Source organism: Leptonychotes weddellii, chromosome 14 (assembly GCF_054177405.1).
Source record: "Leptonychotes weddellii isolate Sample4059 chromosome 14, ASM5417740v2, whole genome shotgun sequence".
Taxonomy (NCBI): Eukaryota; Metazoa; Chordata; class Mammalia; order Carnivora; family Phocidae; genus Leptonychotes; species Leptonychotes weddellii.
In genome coordinates, this window is record NC_138382.1 from 74,770,262 (window position 1) to 74,792,597 (window position 22,336).

Consider the following 22,336-nt stretch of genomic DNA (forward strand, 5'->3'; position numbering starts at 1 on the left):
ATACTAGGAGTAGCTTATGGGGCGCCTGCGTGGCTCAGTCGTTAAATGTCTGCCTTCGGCTCAGGTCACGAGCCCAGAGTCCTGGGATCAAGCCCCACATCAGGCTCCCTGCTCGGCAGAGGGCCTGCTTCTCCCTCTCCCACTCCCCCTGCTTGTGTTCCCTCTCTAGCTGTGTCTCTCTGTGAAATAAAGAAATAAATAAAATCTTTAAAAAAAAAAAGAAGAGTAGCTTATGAGAGAAGAGCTGGAGGCTGGGCGCTGGGGCAGGACACGTGCAGCCCTAATCCCATCTCCCACAGCTGTGCCAGCCTCAGCAAATCCCGCTAACCTCTCTGGGCCTTGGAGTCCTTATCAGCAAGCGGGGCTCAGGAGATGCTCCCTCTGGGTGGAGGGGTCCAAGGAGGGAGGGAGGGAGCACTCAGGGGAAAGGAGCAGTGATTTTCCTGCCTCTCCATCACTTCCTTTTGCCCTGGATAGGGAATCATTCCTTCCTCTCTGCCACCCACCAGCTAGACCCAGCCGGCACAGGTCTGCACAGGGCCCAGGGCAGGGTCAGCGGTGCGGGGATGGAGTGGGATCCGGGGGATATGATTGCTCAGGGTGAGATGGCAGACAGGAACGGGAAGAGCTGGGATGAGGGGGGGGGAGTACACCTGCCCTGCCCCCCCATGGGGAGGGCGTTGGGGGGGGCAGGGTCATGGGGAAGCAGAAGCCACCAGGGCCACTTTCCTGGCCTTCCCGACATGCTGCTGCCTGGAGCCCAGGAGGGGCTGGCCATCTGCCAGCCCTGAGTGGAAATGCCCCAGTAAAAAGGGCCTTATTGGGACCCCTGTGGAGAGGGCCCTGGGTGCTGTCAGGGAGGAGTGAGAGACTGAGAACCTGGGGGCCGCTGGAAAGGGGTCCAGCCCCACCCAGCACTCCCTCCCTCCTCCCCGCCCTCCTGGCTGCTCACCCCAGGTTCAAGTACACTCAGGGGCGTGGCTGACCCAAGCAGTGGGGAAGACAACCGGGAATTTGGGGGCCGGGGGTCACTGGGAGGCTATGCGTGAGTGAGTGTGCTTCTAGCTGTGTGTGCTCTGGGTCTTTGTGTGCCCGGCGTCTCTGTGCCGCTTTTCTCTGGTGTCTCTATAGTGTGTCTGATGTTTGGGTGTCTCCGGTGTTTCTCTGCGGTGTGTGCGCGCGTGTGGTCTCTGTGCGCTGTGCATCTCCGTGGTGTGTGTGTGTGTGTGTGTGTGTGTGGTGGCCCGTGCGCCCTGCGTCCAGTGGGCCTGTGGGCGGGTGTCCCTGTGTGCGTGTCTGTGCTGAGTGGCAGGTGTGAGGCTCAGGGCCCACGCTCAAGGTCCTCTGGACACAGAATCCACGCTGTCGGGGAGGAGAGGGAGGGCGGAGAGAGGGCAGGAGAGCAGGCCCGCCCGAGAGGAAGAGCGGAGCCCCGCGCGGGGAGGGGCGGGACCGGTGTGTGTGTGTGTGTGTGTGTGTGTGTGTGTGTGTGTGTGTGTGTGTGTAAGCAGCTCGCAGCGGGGCGCCCCTCGCCCCGCCCCAGACGCCGCGGGGGGCCTGGTCCCGGCCGCCCCCCGCCCCCGCCCCCATCCCCCGTGCGCTCCACGCGGGCCTCGATTTCCAGGCTCGTAGTTGGCCGCGCGCGGCCAGCTTAGCAGTTTCTGGCTTAATGGCAACCGAAGGCAGCAAGGAGAAGTTAGGGGGTGGGGTGGGGAGCGGGGCGTCCCCCCCAGGCCCCGCCGCGACCCCGGGGCAGGTGGAGGGCGGCGGCGCGGGCCCGCGGCGGGAGGAGGGCGCGGGCGGGAGCCGCGAGCGCAGCGCGAGGGGAAAAGTTTGCGACCCCGGAGCTGGAGGCTGAGAAGTTTCGGCTGCACCGGGCGGCGCCAAAGCCAGGCCAACACTGCCCCCGCGTGGGCGCGGCGCGGCGCTGCAGCGGGCGGCGGGGCGAGGGCCCGCCGCGGCCCTTGGGGAGAAACTGAGGCTCAGAGAGGGCGAGGCGGGCGGCGCAAGGTCACGGGGCTGGGGGCGCGGTAGAATCAGGCTCCCCAGGAAATGGAAATACTAGGGCGGGGTGGGGGTGTCGTGAAAGCGCAGGAAAGGGGATGAAGGGGAGTCATCCCTGGGATCGAAACCCCATTCAGTCCCCAGGGAAGGGGAGTTTGTAGCGTTGCGCCCACCCCATCCCCCACAGGGTTTCTCCAAACTGCCTTCATCTGTGGCCTTTCTTCTGGAGGCAGAGCACCCCTGCAAAGCAAATCCTCCCCATCCACGACCCTCCTGGCCCTAAGATCCCCACCGCCTGTCCCCGCCCAGCAGCCCCCATCCCATCCTTTCCTATTCTGCAGGGTGCCTGAGTGTGGATTCCGTGGCTGTTTCCTCACTGGCCAGGAGGTGGCGATAAAGACCTGGATCCTCGGCTTGGCGAGGGGTTGGGGCCAAAGCGCTGCCTGGACAGAGGGGAGGGGGCTTTAAACTTTGCCCAGGAGACTGACACCCAGGTGTGGCAGGGCCAAACCTGGCCGCCGGGAGTATGGGGCTGGCGATGCTGAGTCAGTGCAGCGGTCAGACCAACGCCACCTGGTCTTTTGCCACCCCCTGATGTGATTTTAAACACTGCCCACTCCTCCTCCCTCCACCACTAGGAGAGAAACAGCTTGTCCCCACCCACTCTGGATGCTTGCCCTCCAGGGACCTGGAGAATGCAGAAGACAAACGTTTGTCCACCCCGCTGGAGTCTGGACACCCTCATTGCCCAGTGGAGGTCAGCAAGTAGCCTTTGGTTCCAGTCAAAGACGGAAGCTGGGGCCGGGGCTCAGGGCACGGGCCTGTTTCAGGTGTGGGTTGATCTAGGTTGACAGAGGCTTGGTCCCAGGTTTGAAGTGTGTGGCAGGGCCTCCCCGCTTCCAGAAGAGGGGATCACCTGGAACAAGTCCTGGCACCTGACAATGGCTTGCCCCCACCCCTCAGCCTCATCCCAGCCATGACTTTGTCCTCTCCCTCTCCTTGGTCCAGGAGCCCTGGCACCTAGAGAGGCTTGTGGGGTGAGACATGGTAGCAGGTCCCAGCCATCTGGAATGCATGTTTATTTGTGGGGTGAGAAAGGCCTCTCCTCACCCCCTGCCCACGACCATGCGCGGGCTTGGGCTCCAGTAGCCGTTCACTTGGGAGCCTCCTGTGGTGTCATGGAAGGCAGGAGGGGCTGGTAGCCTTTAGGGCATCCTCGCTTCAGGACTGTGTGCAGCACCAAGCTGGGCAGGAAGGATTCCTACAGAGACCAGGAGGACCAGCTGGAGGCTGTGGGGTCCCTCTGGGCTGGAGACGTGGCTCCCTGGGCCCAGGGGGATTCTATATCCCAGCCCACGGGGGCAGGCACGGGGGTCAGCCCCATTGTACAGATGAGGGAATGCAAATGCAAAAAGACCCCAGCGCTTGCAAGTATGGGGCTGGGAATCGGAACCCAGCTCAGTGCGAGAGCCCAGCCCTTAGCCACATGCAGGGAGGCTTCACCCGGTACCCCAGCCACCCCACTGGGCAGGGGTTCTCCGGGTGGCTGGCTGTCAGCAAGAACTCACCAGCTTCCTGCTCCAGGAGCAGGGCGATTTGCCCACCTGCCCCAGGATGTTGTCAGTGTCCAGCAAGGTTTGGAGGTCACCTCGTGGCCTCTGTGTGGTGGCCCTGGGGATGCAGGGCAGGCTGCTCTTCACGGAGGCATCCTCAGAGAGGTGACCCGGTGGCTCCTGGATGGGCCTGAGGGGGACAGGAGCCCGCGAGCTGCATGGACCCTGAATCCCACGTCCACCCATGGCTGGCAGGGCCCTCAAGGCCACGACCCTTAGGCTGCCCGCTGCTGGGTGGGGTCGTCTACAGGGTGAGGAGGGGGTGCCTGGCAATGCCTATGAATCCTGTCCCCTTCCCCAAAGCCTCACAGGCCAGGGCAGTCCCAGCCGAACGAGATGTTGGCCATGGCCTCCTCCTTGGCCCTGGGGCACAGGGCTTTGGACAAACTCTCCAGCCACCTCCCGACACTCCCGAACACCCCTTCTGATGTCGTTGACCGGGGAGCTATCCCATTCTCGATGGTACCCTGCCGGACTGGAGGAGAGAGAGCTGCAGTGAGATCTCTACCCGGGGCAGGGGGGGTGTACCAACACCCCCACTCTCCCCTCCTCCCTCTCTGGCAGGCAAGGCTGGGCACAGCCCCGTCTCCATGGCAACCCAAGGCTCCCCAGTGCCTTATGGCTGCCTCCAGAGAAGGCTCGGGTTTTAAAACTATCTTGCGTGACTGTTTCTGCCTCTATTACCCAAACTGTGCCCCCCCCCCCACATACCCACTCCTACTGCAGCCCCAAATGGGCCTTCTTTCCCATAATGGGAAGGCCAGTCACACCACCGTGGAAATCCAGAGACAATGGTGAGACTCCTGCAGGGATGGAGGGGCTAGGAGTCTTTCCTGCCTGATAGCTGCCCTTCCGGCTGGCCAGGGGCCCCAAGTTCCCCAACGGCTGCCTCAGGATGGAAAGGGCTGGGAAGCAGTCAGCCGAGAGAGCCCCACTCTGGTGCCCTGGGATGTGACCACAGCTCCTGTGGCCACTGGGCCCCAAGGAAGCTTCTCCTGAGCTAGCTAGCTGCCATTCCCATGAAACGGTTTCTCCCTGGGGGCACCCCGGCGTCTCTTCTCGGCTGCTGTGTCACCTGCTCTCGGAAGCTTTGGCTTCCCCGTCAAACAACAAGAAGCTGGACAAAACTGCAGCTTCTATTTCCAACTTCCTATGACCCTAAGGGGCCTGGGTAGGGTCCCTCCTGAATCAGCAAAGATCCTGGATTTTAGGGCTTTACCCACAGCTAGGCTTTGGAACAGCCACGTTTCCTGAAACTGCACACAGTAGTTGGTCAATAAATAGATGCAAGCTCTTGGAGGCCCTGGGGCTGCTAGCTCCTGAGAAGTGAAGAGGCTGGGCTGATGGAGAGAGGGGCGGGGGGATTGGTAAAAGGTTATACCAGAGCAAGGACACGCATTCTTCCCACCTGCTTCTTGACACCCACTTCCGAAAACACTGGAAACTGTGCCAAAGCAGACACCACCACATCCATCCCCAAGGAGCCGAGGGCAAACTTCCATCTCAGAACCTGGGCCTGGTGGTTCCTAGCTTCTTTGCTGGACCAGCCAGTGCCAGACTTCCCCAGAGAGAAGGTTTGATATTCTGGACCTTTCTGGGCAACTCCTCAGCCAGGCAGGCCTTCATGGATATGGGAAGAAGATGCTTTAGGTGCCTTGCCACCTTCTTCAGCCCCTGTAGGCCACGGAGGGGGCCAGACGTGGGAGTCAGGAGGCTGTGGGTGCCTGTTCCGAGGTGGGCAGATGTGGCACGTGGGAACCCGTGGCAGCAAGAAAGCCTTCAGTGGTGGCCAGGCCTGGGCAGCCATTGTTTCCTCCACTGTGACTGCTCCCTGGTGCCACCCACGTTGGGACACCTCTGCAGGACCTCGGACCCTCTACTTGGTCTTTGAGGCCCTCCTGACACTGTCTGGAGAAGCCAGTTCGGGCCCCTTCTCGGCAGAGTCAGTGGATTCCTAGCCTCTGCAGGCTGGCCCTTACTCCCAGGACCCAGGGCCACAGTCTCTGCTCTACGGGCTCCAGGCTGGAACTTTCCGGAGTCCTGGGGCTCCCCGCCCTGTCTGCTTACCTGCACAGCTGCGCTCCCAGTAACGGAGCGCTGTGTCCCGCAGGGTCTCATCGGCGAATCTCACTCGGAAGGGGCAAAACCGTCTGCGCTGTCCCGAGCTTTCCCCCGAGGAGCTGTGGGTGAGCACAGCCTTGAGCTTGGGGGCCTGTGCACCGTGGGGCCTGCTGAGAGAGACGAGAGGGGCAGGGGAGGGTCAAGGCTGAGCCCCCAGCCCCACATTCCACCCCCACAACCCACGTCCACTGGACCAGCCCTCGCTGTGTATCCTGACACCCACAGTAGCTCGCCTTTTCTGGGAGTACTTCATGCCTGCCAGGCAGTGGATCATGCATGCAGCATGCATCAGCCCGTCACACCCGCACAACCGGGGAAACATGATCATTATTCTCATTTTACAGATGAGCAAACCACAGCACAGAGATGTTTTGCAACTTGCCCAAGGTCACACAGCTGGTAACGGGTAGAGCCAAGATTTTTTTTTTTTTTTTCCTTGAGCCAAGATTTGAATCTTAGTTCCAGAGCTGGCAATCCTATATATCGAGCAATTCAGCAGAGAGAAGAAGGATGTGAACTTGAGCGTCAAGAAGGCCTGGGTTTCAACCCTAACTCTTTTAAGCCTCAGTTTCTTTATCTGTAAAATGGGGATCATCCTTGTGCCCACCACACGGGGTGGCAAGATGAAATGGGTGCCAAAGCACTCCACCCAGGGTGTGTGGTGCCCAGAGTAAACATCTGTGACTTCAAACTGTTCTTATAATCATCAGTCTCAGCTACACCTCTACCCACGCATGTGAGTTTGGGCAGACCACACTCGAGTCCTCCGTTTTGCAGTTTTCCCCTCTCAATTATGTATTATATAGTGTAAGCATGATAATAGCATCCTTATAAGAGTTTGGTAAGTATCAAATAACTTACGGGAGGCATCTAGTACAAGGCCTGGCATGGGGCCCGCACTCAGTAAAGGGCATTCTGTTATTGTTACATTTATTAATTTCAGCCTCAAGGGCAAGGCTGCGGGAGGGCCTGCTTGATCCATCCATGGCTCTGTTATTCAGAAATGCCACGTTCAACCTTAAGGACACACATATTGATGTATCTGCATCCATTTATCTGACTACTTCTTTATGTCTGTATGGACACGTAAGAGATACTTTCATCAGCCCACAAAAGAGCCAGGCGGCCGGAAGATGTCCCAGACCTAGTGATCCAACAGTTGTCTGCTTATCAACCCCTGGTCCGTGCTGGCCTCAGGGCTAGACACAGGTGCACCCTGGCTCTGCCGGGGGGAATGAGATCTCAGCTTCTCCTATCAGAGGCTGCTGGAGCCCATTCCCATGCACCCTGGTGTCCCCTGCAGGGCCTACCAGGGAATCTCACACACCACGAGGTACTCAAGTATTAGCTCTTAAATGTGAAACACCGTGACTGTGTCCACCCCTGCTGTTTGTCCTATTTGAGATAATGAGTTCCATACTTTTATTTATTATATCTTGTGAGACGTAGTGTGTTTATTTGATTGATTTAAAGTTCCTGGCTTGGCAAATGTGTTTCACTTCTGGCACCTTCTCTGAGCCATCGGTGGTGTCTGCCTGGAGCGCTGTGTCCGGAAGGGTTCGAGGCCCAGTGGGGGAAAAATGCCGGGATCAAATAGTACTGTCAGCCATGGGTCCAGAAGGAGAAGGAATGGCATGTATGTTGTGTATTTACTCTCTTTGGTCTTAAAAACTCATGGACAATGCTCTTCACCTTTCACCTCGGTTTAAGCCTGTTTATGCTGAAGGAGTTTTTTCTGCATTCTTTTTCCCCTTCATTAGAGCTATGGCATCGAGGTCCAGGTAAGCTCTAATGCCCAGGCTCTTCTCCTATATCTCCATCCCTTATCTCATTTCTCCCAATATCTGACATATAGTAAAACCTAATAAAAGAGGAAGAAATGGACGAATGAACGGTGGGATGGGTGAAAGGATGGAAGATTGGGTGGGTGGGTGGATGGATAGATGGACTCATGAATGAGTTAATGAAAAGGTCTGAATAGAAGGACTGGATGTTAGGAGGATGTATGTAGATGTATGGATGGTGGATGAATGACTCTGTATATGGTGAGTATGTGGACTCGTAGATGGCTTCTTGACAAGTTATAGATGGACAGTACCCTGGATTTACAAGTGCATGGAAGGATTTGGAGATGACTGATCATTGGATTCATGGATGGGTGGATAGAATCATCAGAGTTTCTGGTTAGAAAGATGACTGGCTAGATGGATGAATGGATGGATGAATGGATGGATGGAGAGATTCATGGATGGGTTGTAGAAAACCTGGTTCACAGAGAAGATGTATGCAAGGATGGATAGGTGAATGGGAGCAGGAATATCTGAATGGATTCATGGATGGATTATGAATATGTTGGCAGAAGACCTGATGAATGGGTGGATGGATTCATAGATGTTGATGGATAATCCCTGGATAGGTTGGGAGGAGACCTGCTCTGGGATAGATCTATGTATTGATAGATAAGTGGATAGATGGATGGATGGATGGATAGATGGATAGATGGATGGGTGGATTCATGGATGGATTATGAATGGTTTGTCAGAAGACCTGATTCACGGATGGACACATAGACGGATGTACAGGTGGACAGATGGATAAATTCATGGATGAGAGACAAGAGGAAAGAAAAGAAGAAATGCTCTTTCTCCCCATCCCCCTACCGCCAGTCTCTTGTAACTCACTGGTTGGCCTTCTTGAGGGTGAACTGTGAGTGATCTCTCCTCAGGGTCCCCAGGGCAGGTATCTGATGGAGCAAAATCTTCTTAAGACTATTCTGGAAGTACAATGACTGGCCCCTTGAAGACAAACAAGCCACACCTGGCATGAGTGGTCGGGGTCCCCCATCCTAGGAGCACTTTTGGCAACCCTGTCCCCATCAGCGGGTAACTTGACACTTACCGCAGGTCTGGAAGTTGGGGACACCGGGGCGAATGGTGGCAGTACTCTGACACTCCTTTTTGGTTGTGATGCTGAGGGTGCTGGGAACCAGGAGGAGGTGGAAATAGCTATATGAGCCTTCGCTTGGGGACAGTCCTTACTAGGCTCTTCCTAGTTATAGGGCCTTGGGCCTCAGTTTCCTCAACTGTACAAGAGGGGCAATGGTAGACCCGCCCTCGAGGGGTAGTTGCCAGGACTCTGCCAGGCCTACTCCACTAACAGTAGCTGTGATCATCCCGGAAATGACTCCGCCCCGCCCTTGCCCCGCCCCCTGGGGTCCCCGGCGGGGCCTCACTCGGCGGCGGGGGTTCCGCGCGCTCTGCGCCCAGCTGATGCAGGAGCTCCCGGAACCTGCTGGGGAGGAACTCTCCTAGGAGGGCGGGCAGGGTGGCCGCACCCCGGCAGGGATCCTCGCGCTCTCCAGGCCCCGGGCGCCCGGGCGCGAGTTCCCGGGGCGCACCGGCCAGGAGCAGGAGCGACCTCAGCCTTGTCCGGTTCTGCGCCGCCCGCTGGGCCAGGGTGGGCAGTGCGGGCAGGCGCGGCGAGGGGCTCCTGACGCCCAGCCCCGGCTCTGGGTGCGAGGAGCCGCCCGTAACCACGCGCCGTCGCCCTCCGAGGCCCTCAAGCCGCCGGGGGACCCGCGGAGCTGGGGCAGGGGCAGCCTGGGCTGTCGCGGGTCTCTCCTTCGGCGAGCGCCGTCGCCGGGGAGCCCCTTGGGCGCCACCTGCTGGGTCCCGGGGTTGGGGGGACGCCGGGGCATGTCTGGCCCTGCGCTCAGCTCAGGGCATCCTCACGCCAGTGGGGCGGGGTGGGTGCCGTGCGAAGTGAGGAGGAGGGCATCGGCCAGCCCCCAGACTATAGTGCCCGGAAGGGGGGTCCTTGTGGTTTGGGGGTAACACCACTGTCTCGTCAGGCAGCGAGTGGCTTCAGGCCAGCGCTCGCTCAGCCTCTGTTTCCTCACCTGCAAAATGGTCACGTAAGCGTACACACCTTTCTGCGTTGCTGGGACGTTTAGGTGTGGGAGCGCATGTAAATGGCATAGAATAGTGCCCCGCACGCTGTACGTGCTCAACGAAAGGCTAGCTGCTATTACTATTGTTATTATTATTTTAAAATTATTATTATTATTATTATTTTAAGATTTTATTTATTTATTTGAGAGAGAGAATGAGATAGAGAGCGAGCATGAGAGGGGGGAGCGTCAGAGGGAGAAGCAGACTCCCTGCTGCGCAGGGAGCCCGATGTGGGACTCGATCCGGGGACTCCAGGATCATGACCTGAGCCGAAGGCAGTCGCTTAACCAACTGAGCCACCCAGGCCCCCTATTTTAAAATTATTATTATTTAGGATTTAGTCTGAGTCCCACTACTTATTAGCTTTGCAAACTTGGACAAGCCAGCTGGTTAACTTCTCTCAGTGCCCTTATCTGTAGAATGGGGATAACAGCACCTGCTCCTTTGTGACTTAGCCCATTGGAGTGTTCAAGTCCTATTATGCTATTAGCACTCCCCTGGGAATTAGGAAACCTGGAACCAGCTCCAAAGGAGAGACCTGCCCAGCAGTTGCCCAGTCCTGCTGGGGCCTCAGGGCCCCTTGGGTGGAGAGCTTGTTGAAAATACAGATGCCCCAGGTTCTGACTCAGTAGGTCTGGGGTGGGGCCAAGACATATATTTTCTTTCTTTCTTTTTTTTTTTTTTAAATTTTATTTATTTATTTGACAGAGAGATAGAGAGCACAAGTAGGCAGAGAGGCAGGCAGAGGGAGAGGGAGAAGCAGGCTCTCCACTGAACAGGGAGCCCGATGCGGGGCTCGATCCCAGGACCCTGGGATCATGACCTGAGCCGAAGGCAGCCGTTTAACCGACTGAGCCACCCAGGCGCCCCGACATATATTTTCTTTTTTAAGATTTTATTTTTAAGTAATCTCTACCCCCAAGGTGGGGCTCGAACTCACAACCCCGAGATCAAGAGTGGCAAGCTCTACCAGAGCTACTCAGCCAAGAGCCCCAAGACACATATTTTTAACAAACTTGCCCTTTGGGAGACAGAGCCCCACACTTGCCCCCAGCTACTGACACTGGGGGGTCTTGGAGCCTGCTTCCTCCCTATCACACCCCACTCCCAGATTGTTGTCAGCTCTGAGCTGGCTCCTGGTGTCACACTCACCGCAGGGGGCTTCTGGGTGGGTCCAGAGAAGGTCCCTTGAGTTTAGAGCCCCCTAACCAGTGGGCTGGTCCTTGGGAGAGCCCATCTTTCCAGCCTGATCCCTCTGCTGGACCCTCCCTGCTGCCTCCTGGGTCTCTTCAGGGTCATTGTGATCCGCCCCTCACCCAAGGCCATGGGAGGAACAGCTCTCAAAGGTGGGGCTTTGTGCTCAGGAAGTCAAGGCTGCACTCACAAGGGGGTGGTGGAACCCCTGACAAGGGCAACCAGGCCCAAGCCAGGGGTGGAGGGCCCAGGGTTCCACTCCCCTCTCTGGGTCTGGGAGGCCCAGGTGGGTCAAGTTTGGGCTGGGCAGCTCTGGAAGTACAACAGTAAGAATGCAGTGGGCCTGGAAGGGAACCGATTTCAAATCCAGGCTCTGCTTCTGTTTGCTATGCAATGCTGGACGAGTCTGTCCGTTCTCAGGGCTCCATCTGGGACTCTTGGCTGGGAGGAGTCTGTACTGTGAAACTTGAGTGGGGGAGAAGGATTGTTTGGACCAGTAATTTCGCTGGCATGGTATCATGTTACAGTTTTATGAGTCTGCCTGGAGGAGGCATCATAGGTGATGCATTTCCATTCTCTGCAAATACTCCTCAACGAGGGATGGAAGGGCATATACCTCCTCAGGAAGTTAGACTATCGAGTGGGAAAGGTGAACATTTTTTATATTTATTCTAAGAGCATGTGGGTTTTTTTTTTAAAAAATGGATGAGGAACACCGGACTAACTAGATGATTTCTAAGGAGCCCTCCAGCTCTTGCATGCTGCAAATGTTTCTTGACCAACTACTGTGTGCAAGGCTTGGGAATTCAGAGATGCAAGAGGCTTTGAGGTCGGGGCTGTCCAGATCTGGAAAGGCCTCAGAGTCCAGGTGTAGGGAAGGGACTTTCTCTTCCATTGATAGGAAAAAAAAGGTGGGGGTGGATTTTTAGGCACCCCTAAAAGAGCTGGGCTCAGAGCTGCCCCCAAAAGAAGATTATAGACACACCCAGCAATTGAGATTTTTCAGGATTTACCCCCTTCCCTTAGAGACATGGACAATGAAGCTTGGGAGAAGGGCCCAGGCCAGGGGAACCAAGTCTGACCTGGAGTACTGTGGAGAGGATGCCATATAATACATACATAAACAGATTTGGGGGACTCAACAGCAGTCAGCACTCTGCCCGCCCCCCCCCCATAGCTTTCACTTTGTCAGAGCAAACACACTTTTTTTTTTTTTTAAGATTTTATTTATTTATTTATTTGACAGAGAGAGAGCACAAGCAGGGGGAGCTGCAGGCAGAGGGAGAGGGAGAAGCAGCCTCCTCGCTGAGCAGGGAGCCCGATGCGGGGCTCGATTCCAGGACCCTGGGCCCACGACTGGAGCCGAAGGCAGAAGCTTAACTGAGGCACTCCGGCAAACACACTTTTAAGCATCTCCTGTGTGCAAATCTCCTCCTCCCAGAGGAGGGCACTCTAAATCTAAGACCAGGGCATCGGTTTAGGAAAAATGAGTTTATCATAAATATTGTCTGTTTACTGAGAGCCCACTGCAGGCACTGGGGTGAAGGCTTGACCTGCAATATCCTACACATTTTTTTTTTTTAATTTATTTGATAGAGAGAGGGAACACAAGCAGGGGGAGCTGCAGGCAGAGGGAGAAGCAGACTCCCCGCTGAGCAGGGAGCCCGTTGGGGGGCTCAATCCCAGGACCCTGGGATCATGACCTGACCCGAAGGCAGACGCTTAACCAGCTGAGCCACCCAGGCGCCCCTATCCTACGCATTTAACACTGGCAGAAGAGGAGACTGAGGCTTGCAGAGGTTCACAAAGCCTACCCACCTGCAAACTCACAGTCCATCAAGGTTGTTTCGGGGACCCCTCCAAAATTTCTATACATGGGAGGAGCCCATGGGAGGGCAGGCTTTTTGGAATGCAAACCTCAAGTACTTGTTCTGTTTATTTGGGGTAACAACCCCTTGGCACTGTCAAAGGTATTTCTTTCTTTCTTTCTTTGCGGATCTGTATATTATTTTAATATGCAAATTGTTATGGGTACGATTTGAGGAATACGGCTCCCTGCCCTCCCCCCACCCCCGCCCCTTTATACAGAGTGGAAAACCCACAGAACGGTCGTTTTTTAAAAGCCCAGCCTTCGGCCTCTAACCGGACTGGTGCGCGTGCTGGAGGCAGGAGAGGCTCGGCTGCGCTGAGGCTCTTTGAAGTCCGAGAGGTCCTTCCGGGGACCCAAAAGTCACCTGAGGTCAGCCGCCCACGGGGCGGGGCGAACCGGTCTGGGGCGGAGCTAGCCGCGGCCCCGCACCCCGGCGCCCGGAAGTGACGTGTGCGGACAAAGGCAGCGCGCGCCGCGGGGTGTAGTGTTTGTCGGTGGTTTGGCGGAGCTGGTGGTGGGCTTGTGGGTTCTTCGCTGCCGCCTTCCCTTCCTCTTTCCCGTCCTCTTCTCCCGGGTCCCGGGAGCCCCCGCCCGGGGTGAGTAGCGCGAGGCGGAGCGGGGAGCGGTGGCCAGCGGGGGAAGGGAGGTCCCGGCCCCCAACTGCCGCGGCGCCCTGAGGCCCCGGCTCGTCACGTGACCCGGCGCGAGCTGCCCGGGCCCCCACGTGCGCGCTCCGGGGTGGTCGGACCTGGGCCACCGGTGGCGGCGGGTGGAGGAGGAAGGCCCGAGGCGCCCGGACCCTGGACGGGGCACTCCCCCGCGCCGTCCCGGGGCCGTAGCTAGACCCTTCCGTCTCTGAGCCTCAGTTTCCCCTGTGAGAAATGGGGATTAAGGAGGGCACGCACTCGGAGGGTAGGTGTCAGGACGCAGTAAAACGCTCAGGTCAGAGCCGGGCACAGTGTAGTGCCCGTTGCATGGGAGTCGCTATCATATTTCACCTTGGACCCAACCCCAGATACGGCTCGACACTGGTGCCTCTCAGAACACAGCTCGCCGCCGAGAGCCCTGGAGTCAAGGTCAGCCAGTTTGCGGAGGGGCTGTCCTATCGAACGAAAGGCCCAGGCTCTGCTGCCCATCAAAGGCGGGATCTCTCTGGGATAGAAACCGCTGGTGTCAGAGGCCCTGACGGTGGGGTGGGATAGTCTTGCAGATGGTCTGGATATATAGAATCATTGCCTAGAGAGAGGGGATGAGCCCCTGGAGGACTAGGGCCTTGACTGTGTTAAGAAGTCTGGATTCCCTCCTTACGCTGTTCCTGGTTTCCTGTGTGTATTTGTGTTAAGGCACATCACTCGTTTAGTGGAATGGTTTTCTATCCCTCAGCTGGGTTTTGGGGGAGGGCCAACAGCTGATTCATTAGTAAACGTGACTCCCTGGGGCCCTGTCTACACTTTGCCTCCCGGTGTCCAGATTGGAGTGGGCAGGAGGTCCCTAGGGGTCACACGGAACAGTGGGGTTGTCAGTCAAATAGCAGAAGTCCTCATAGACTCTGCCCAGGCTGTGTACAGAGAGAGTACATGGGGAATGCTTTGGTGGGGACCAGAAGCCATAGAGTCACAAAGATAGCGGCCCCACAGTCTCTGCAGTGTTTCTGTGCTTGCAGGGATGGGACGCTCACTCCCCTCCTGCACGTTTGCAGAGCTGTTTGTCTGCTGGGTTGACCCCCAGCATCACAGTAATAATCCCTTAGGTGTGTCCAACACTACAGTTTCTAGGGCATTTCACTGCATTTTTCCCTTTTGACTCTACAATTGGCAGAGAATTGGTGAAAATCTCATTTGACAGAGATTTCTAAACTTGAGATAATACGTGCCTTCCACTGTACTGATCACTTGATGCTTTCACACCCACCTTTAATCATCACAGCGTTCTTGTAAAGTCAGCATCGCTGTTCCCATTTTATAGATAAAGAAACTTACCTCCTAACTGAGGTTAAGTGTCTTATCTGAGCTTACACAGTCGGAGAGAAGCAAAGCCAGGATTCAGACGTGGTTCATTTGACTCCACCGGAGCGTTAGTTTGTTTTTTTTGTTTTAATTTTTTTTTTAAAGATTTTATTTATTTAACAGAGAGAGACATAGCGAGAGCAGGAACACAAGCAGGGGGAGTGGGAGAGGGAGAAGCAGGCTTCCTGCAGAGCGGGAAGCCCGATGCGGGGCTCGATCCCAGGACCCTGGGATCATGACCTGAGCCGAAGGCAGACGCTTAACGACTGAGCCACCCAGGCGCCCGCGTTAGTTTGTTTTTAAACACTCCCATCTCCCTTCCGCTCCCAGCCTTTTTTAGTCATCTTTACTTCCTCCTTCCCTTTCTTTTTCATAGAGCACCTTGCCATTCCCATATGTCCAGCTGCTGTCTCAGATCCAGGGAGAACAGGCCCTTTCAGCAGGCTGCAAGAGGAAGGAGGTAACTTCAGGCAGGCTCTTGTCTCCTGTTAATTCCAGGCTTTTTCTTAGAGACTGGTAAATGAGGAGGATGCGAGGCCTCCCCAGAGCACTGACAGTGACAGTTTAAACACCGTTCTTTTCCATGGATCCTGGGAGAAGTAGCTGGGGCGGCTACCCACCTGTCCCCCTAAACACCTCGTAGGGGAAGAGGAGGTGGCCAGATGACTGAATGGTGGACAACACATTCTGTCTGCGGAGCAGAGTCCACTATGAGCAAAGGGCTTCTCCCGTACAAGCTAGTCGAGAGTGCACACAAAGCCAGATTGTGCCCACCCCTGCAGCCATGTAGCTCCTCACCACAGCCTGGGCAGAGTATATGAGGGCTTCTGCTATTTGACTGACAACCCCACTGTTCCTGTGACCCCTAGGGACCTCCTGCCCACTCCAATCTGGACACCGGGAGGCAAGGTGAGACAGGGCCCCAGGGAGTCACGTTTACTAATGAATCAGCTGTTGGAACAAATGTCAAAATTAGACGTGGCATTTCCTGGCCTGGATGTTCCTCCCCTGGCTTGTTCCTAGAATCTGCCTGTAAGTGGAGTTCTTGTAAATTAGATTATTCAGAGGACCTTGACATTTAAAGAAATCATGTTGTAAGGCTTTTGGTAAAGCACAAAAATTACATTGTCGGTAATGGCCTTCAGTGTTACCAGTTTTGAATGGTTGGATTTTTGTTGGATTTTTCTCAAAAGTGGAAAATGTAGCCCCACAAAGCTCATTCTTTGGTTCATTCAGCAACCAATTAGCATCCCCCCGCTTTGTGTCCGGTGCTGGGCTAATCGGGAATGAGGTCATGTCCCTGTCCCCAGGAAGTTGACCTCCTTGGGAGGGAAGGCAGGCAGGCAGAGAGAGTACAGGCAGGGGAGTGGCCCCACATTTATTCCATTCATTTCGTGGGGAGTGAACTTTTTGTTGAATGCTATATGGGACGCAAGAGAAATGCAGTGATACATCTCAGGGTGTCGCCACCATTCTCCAAGGAGCTCCCAGGCCCGTGGGGAGATAGATAAGAAGACAAAACCAGCAGTTTGTCAAGATTGGTGGGCAGTGATGGGGACAGGGTCGGTGTTGCCGAGCTCCCGTCTGAGTGCTGAGTGGAAGAGCCGGCTTTGATGCCGTCCTTCCTGGGTAATGGTGGAGAGGCTGTGACATGGTGACTGTGGGGCCTGTTGGTGGGGGCTGGGTAGCCCCCAGACTGAGCTCCGTGGTGACATTCAGGCCGGTGGCCCTCTTTCCTGTTAGCTCTCAGGGACATCACTGTACGTGATATAGGAATGATAGCATTCCTGGCTATCAGCAGATTTCTGCGTTCTTTTGCTTTACCCTGTGACTCAGGGCTGTCATTCTTGTTGAGCAGTGTGCCGCTTTCTCTTTCCCACACTGGTGTGGGACATGGCGGGGAGCCAGGGTAAGGGGATGCTGTATTTAGAACCAGCCCCCCCAGCCTGTTACCCCAAAGGGCCCTTCAATTGACACAGTAGTTGAAACTTGTCTTCACTGTGGTCCCAGACCCTTGTAACCTGAACAGGGAAGCTGGAGCATCAGCCTGAGAGCTGATTCAAGAATCTGAAGGGGATTGGAGGACTCTCTCCACACAGCAGAAGGGCTCTAGAGGGCAGAAACAGTGACAGTCACAGGTCTAAGAACTAAGAACTGGACCTGTTAGGGCACATGGATGCTGTCGCTTCTCTTCTGGTTCCTCAGAGGACCAGTGTGGTCTTGTCTGTGAGGAATGTCCAAATCCAGGAAGGAGCCAGGAGATGGGGAGGAGGGCCCTCCCCCGGTGCCTCCGCTGGCTAGCTGGGCTCCCTGGAAAGGGCTGACCGTGGCGGAAGCAGGATTGCATCAGTGAAGAGCGTTCCTGAGTTGTTGGGCAGTTGTGGGCCTGCTGCTTCTGGAAAGTTCCTTGTCTTCTAGGACAAGTTCAGAGTACAGTTGTGCACTGGGGATTAGTGACAAACGTGGCCAGTGAAAATTCTTCACCTCTTCTCGTGTTTTGTTCCCTTTCCTTCTCTCCTTATAGTCAGTCTCTGAATTATGTATCGAGGGCTATATGCTTGTCCTCAAGGCACTTTTCTTTTTCCCATCGGATGACTTCTCTTGAAGCCCTTAAGGCATTCCTCCATCCTAGAGGTTTTTCACTTGTTTTGAGCACTCTCCCGGGGTCCCACATGAAGCTTTCCTGTCACCCTGTGTTCCAGGACTGAGTGACTTAACTACCACCCAGTGGAGTGGTGTAAAGGTGGAGGGAGTGAAGCCCCAGGAGCACAGTCGTGCAGTGTTCCTGGTGGATTGGGGGGGTGGGAGGCTTTCAGCCCTGCACCGAGGGACTCCTGTGGGCTTGGTGCTGGGGACACAGTGGCGAAAAGGCAAGGTTGCGCCTCTGGAGCTTCCATCCCAGTGGAGGCTAGACAGCAAGTAAACAGTGTAATTTCAGATAGAAGTACACATTCTGAGGGCAGGAAAACGTGGGCATTGGATTGGGCTGTTGGAGGAAGCCACCTTAGCGGGGCCGGTCAGGGAGGAGGGCCTCTGACAATGTGACCCCTAAGCTGAGAGCTGTCTTCCCACGACGCTGCTGCGTGTCCCCACTGCCGGTGGTTCCTGCCGCTCCCACTCGGCCCCCACTCTGCCCGTTGGGCCCGCCGCTGCTGACAGCCCGGCACACCTAGGGCCCTTCGGAAACTCTCAGCTGATTGGTTTTCCATTACCGTTGGGCCTCCCGTAATCCAGGCCCAGTCTGCCTGTCTAAGCTCGTCTCCCGTAATACCCTTTCCCTCTGTCTGCATTCCAACCAGCCCAGGCCGTCCCCAGAACCGTCTTCCGGGGGGCACACGGGCACCACCCGCTCTGTCCTTGTTCGAGCCCCCCCCCCCCATCATCCCCTGTCTTTCGGGGCCTAGCGAGGTTGCCTTCTCTTGGCTGCTGCTCCATCTGCCAGTCGGAAGGGAGTCCTCCATTCGTTGAGTTTCCACAGGACTTTTGGCTCAGTGAGCGTCTCACTGTTTCTGCATTGTGTTTTAGTTGGTTCCACTTGATTCTGTCTCCTGCTGGACTGGAAGCTCCCTGAGGGTCGGACGGTGTCTCAGCAAGCCGCAGAGCAACTAGAACAGCACGTGCACGTGGCGAACGTGTTGTGGGGGCCGGTGCCTCAGGATAGAGATGTGCCCCTTCTGTCCCTCCCTGGCATGAGTGGCTGGGCTGGCTGGGTGTGCAGCTGCCGAGCCCTCCCCCTCCCCCAGGCCCTGGCTCTTGCTTTGTCGTTACCCCTCCACCTGTCATGGTAACACTCTCTTGTTGTGTCTGTTTTCACTGTCGCCCCCGAAGCCCACACAGCTGCTGACACGGTCTTCCGGAAACACACATCCCTTGTCACTCCCTGCTTACCCTAGAGTAGTTCGACCTCACTGCTCTTCAGCGGGGAGTCCAATCGACGAATGTGCCCCCGCCCCGACCCTGTGTTTCCAGTTGCAGGCACTCTCTGTGTGCCTTTCACACCTGTCTTCCTGGAGCAGGCTTGCCCCACTGGCTTAGTGAGCTCTTCCTTATTGTTTCAGCTGATGGTGGTTCTCTGCGGGATGCCTTCCTCGACTCCCCAGGGAAGCACTTCCTCTAGGGTGTGCCGTGCCCGCATCTTGTACTAGTCTGCGGCCCTGCAGTTGCCAGTGTGTGCATGGAGCTGTCTGCCCACTTCCCGGCACAGCGCCTGGTACACTGTCCCAGCACATGGTTAACCACAGACCGGACCCCACAGCGAGCTTCGTTCTGTGCTCGCGAGTGAGAGGGAGGCGTGCGGACTCCCCAGGTCCCTCCCAGGATCAGCCAGAACACCCATGGTAGAAGGCTGGGGCTCCTTACTTCACTTTCCTCAAGTGTAGATTGGGAGTTCTCTATGCCGTAGTGTTAGAAGCCATCAGGTCAGGTGTCATGTCTAGTAAGGAAAGGACTAGAAGCCCAGGACTCTGGGTCTTCTCCTCTGATACAAAGGTAATTTTGCAAAATGACTTGAATACAAGAGACAGAAGGTACTGTCATCCAAGGGATAGAAGCGGTTTTGGGGACACTGGACATTTCTCTACATCGGGCAGGGTTGTGTGACCTCGTGAAGCATGGGGTGAGACTGAGGCCCTCAACCTGGCTGATTTGCTCTTTTTTGTTGTTCAGGAGGCACTGCTGCTGAGTTTGGTGCCTGAGCTGACTCAGTTGGTGACAGCATGACAAGTGAGGTGATAGAAGACGAGAAACAGTTCTATTCGAAGGCCAAGACGTACTGGAAGGAAGTCCCGCCCACAGTGGACGGCATGCTCGGGGGGTATGGCCACATCTCCAGCATCGACATCAGCAGCTCCCGGAAGTTCCTGCAGAGGTTTTTGAGGGTAGGCAGGTCTGGCGTGCCACCTAGGAGCAGAGGATGTGGCCCTGGTGGCCCGGCCTGGTCTGCGCGGGGCGCCACCTTTTACACGAACCACCGCAGGGCCTTTGGTTATCGGTTGGCGGCAACCACCCAGGCCTCGAAGGGTGGTGCGGGGGTGACGTGTGAACTGGGGCCTCTGTCTCAAGGTTGCCACATGGGAGCTGGCCGCTGTGCGGGGGCTCCTGGGCACCAGAATGGAGTCTTCCTTTAACTGTTCGGTTTTGTCAGGGGCGAACCCTTCGCGCTCTTGCTGTGTTTGCGGCCTGTTGGGCTGGGGGTACGGGCTGTTCTGCTGAAGGCATGCTCCTGGTTCCTCACCTGCTCTGTCCTCCCTGGGCCAGGCTGGCGTGTCCCTGGCTGCAGCCTCCCCTGGCAAGCATCAGAGGCTGGTGCTTGCTCCCCACACTACGTGGGGTCTCCCCTCCCACTTCCCACCTTCCCTGATCTGTGAAAATCACCGACTGCCTTCCATTCTTTCACGGCTTGAATTCTTTTCATCCTGTGGTTTTACTGGGGTGTCGGGAGTGAGAGGAGATAAATGCACCTGTCCAAGTTAATCACCTTTAAGTGGCAGTCGGCTTGCGTTTTAGGAATGTGTGTCCCAGGCAAGAATGTGCTGTGGTCCTACCCACTGGCGACCCCCCATGCCAGCCCCCGGCCTGTGCCCAGTCCTGATTTGAGTACCTGGGAGCTTGGGAGGAACAGCCCCTTCTCGGGGACAGGGTCCCTCAGACTCTCTGAGCCTTCCTTACGGAGTCTTTGCCTTCCCTGCTTCTCAGGAAGGCCCAAACAAGACGGGGACCTCCTGTGCCCTGGACTGTGGGGCCGGAATAGGCAGGATCACCAAGCGACTGCTGCTGCCACTCTTCGCGGTGGTGGACATGGTGGACGTGACAGAAGACTTTCTGGTCAAAGCCAGGACGTACCTGGGGGACGAGGGCAAGAGGGTGAGGAACTACTTCTGCTGCGGCCTCCAGGACTTCAGCCCCGAGCCCAGCTCCTACGATGTCATCTGGATCCAGTGGGTGATAGGTGAGCTTTTCGTGGCCCTCTCCACCCTCCACGCACCTTCCACGCACCTCCCACTGTAGGGGCGGGTCCGTGTCCCCCCCCCCCCCCGCCACCTTGGAGGGCGGCCCCAGTGCTCCTGCAGCGGGCAGGAGGGCAGGGCTTTCTCCAGTCCTCCTTGGGCTCACCTTCCATGCTTTGTCAGTACCTGTTATGACCCACTTGGGTGCAGTTTTTGGTTGAAAAAATGTAAATGACCAATAACTTAACTGCATTCAAGTAACGTGGAAATGAGTTTTTATAAGTAAATGTTTTTTAATAAGAGGAAAAATTGAAGCCTTGGCTGCCCCTGCTGTTCACAGCGAGTGAGCCTTGCTTTGCCGTCCCTCCTGCACCCACTTAGCCCCACAGCACGCCCAGGGTGCTCTCCCTGGGCTGTTGACCTGGCCGGCAGGCCGCTGTACCAGCAGTTGGCCGCCCACTCCACAGCAGACACCACAGCCCTGCTGGGGACACACTGGGTCTGGCCCTGTATTTTGTGGTCCCTAACAGCCCGTCTGGAATTCTAATTAGGGAAGGAACGGTCTGGTATGCACTCCCTAATCCAGGCCTCGGGGCGGGGGGGTGGCCTGGAGCGTAGGTGTTGGGCAGTGCCCAGAAGTCACCAAGTCAGGGTGCAATCCCAGCTGTGTACTTTGTGACAGCCCTTGGGTGAGTGCCTTCTGAGCCAGCTTCCTCTTACATAGAACGGGATTTGGTAAGCCTCTCTGGACTGCTGAGCACGTTTAGACAGAGCTCGGTAAGTGTGAGCGGAGGCTGAGAGACTCGGCCAGTGGTATGTACACGCTTGGCACCACTCCCTCCCTCGTGACTCCGGCCTCTGCTGTCCCCAGGCCACCTGACCGATCAGCACCTGGCGGAGTTCCTACGGCGCTGCAAGCAGGGCCTGCGCCCCAATGGCATCATTGTCATCAAAGACAACATGGCCCAGGAGGGCGTGATCCTGGACGACGTGGACAGCAGCGTGTGCCGGGACCTCGAGGTGGTCCACAGGATCGTCCGCAGCGCAGGCCTCAGCCTCCTAGCCCAGGAGCGCCAGGAGAACCTCCCCGATGAGATCTACCACGTCTATAGCTTAGCCCTGAGATGAGCAGGGGATGGCAGGAGAAAGGGACCAGTGTGGGGTGGGGGGCTGGCAGCCGGGCAAGACCCAGAGGCTCCATGATGGTGGTTCGGGAGTGCTGAGCGAGACTGCTAAATATACCTGTCTGCCGTCCGTCACTAGACTCTTTTTCAAAAGGCATAATGGGACCCAGTGGGGAGGGCACCACTGGACAGAGCAGTGAGGCTGGGGCCTGGCTCTGTGGCCCTGAGAGGCAGGGACCGGGCAGTGCAGACCATGGGACTCCAGGGCCCCTGGGGCTCCCCACGTGGGAATACAGCGATCCCACCACAAGTGGGAGATTTTCTGGATCTCCCTTTCAACCACCCAGCCTTCCAGCCACAGGCCTGGGTGCCTTAAGAGGAAGAGAACTCTCGGTTGTTGAGGACTTTTTCCCTTGGGGGGAGGAGAGGAGCCGGGCCGTGGAGCCTGCAGCTGCTGGGGATGTTCACGTTCTGAGGCCTGTTTGGTGATGGGAGCCCTGGTGTCCCTA

General features: G+C 56.5%; 2 protein-coding genes across 9 annotated transcripts; one reads left to right on the forward strand and one right to left on the reverse strand.

Annotated features, from left to right (window-relative positions):
* Positions 1-3,066: 3,066 nt before the first annotated feature.
* On the reverse strand, positions 3,067-9,440 carry C14H9orf50 (chromosome 14 C9orf50 homolog). The gene is given in 9 exon segments (XM_081802658.1): positions 3,067-3,265; positions 3,573-3,747; positions 3,927-4,294; positions 5,280-5,341; positions 5,685-5,848; positions 8,420-8,533; positions 8,637-8,743; positions 8,939-9,207; positions 9,210-9,440. Coding segments are annotated over 9 exon segments (1,593 nt in total). The 5' UTR covers positions 9,436-9,440; the 3' UTR covers positions 3,067-3,157.
* Positions 9,441-13,193: 3,753 nt separating this feature from the next.
* Positions 13,194-21,957, forward strand: NTMT1 (N-terminal Xaa-Pro-Lys N-methyltransferase 1). 8 transcript variants are annotated; one of them, XM_081803738.1, is made up of 6 exons: positions 13,194-13,348; positions 18,284-18,468; positions 18,817-18,968; positions 19,424-19,635; positions 20,453-20,705; positions 21,575-21,957. In XM_081803738.1, the coding sequence occupies exons 4-6, from the start codon at positions 19,474-19,476 to the stop codon at positions 21,829-21,831; spliced, it is 672 nt and encodes a 223-aa protein (XP_081659864.1). In that variant the 5' UTR covers positions 13,194-13,348; positions 18,284-18,468; positions 18,817-18,968; positions 19,424-19,473; the 3' UTR covers positions 21,832-21,957. The 8 variants fall into 8 exon arrangements, with proteins under 8 accessions (XP_081659864.1, XP_081659869.1, XP_081659868.1 ...); XM_081803743.1 differs by lacking the exons at positions 18,284-18,468; positions 18,817-18,968 and adding an exon at positions 13,768-13,828; XM_081803742.1 differs by lacking the exons at positions 18,284-18,468; positions 18,817-18,968 and adding an exon at positions 15,135-15,218.
* Positions 21,958-22,336: the final 379 nt, after the last annotated feature.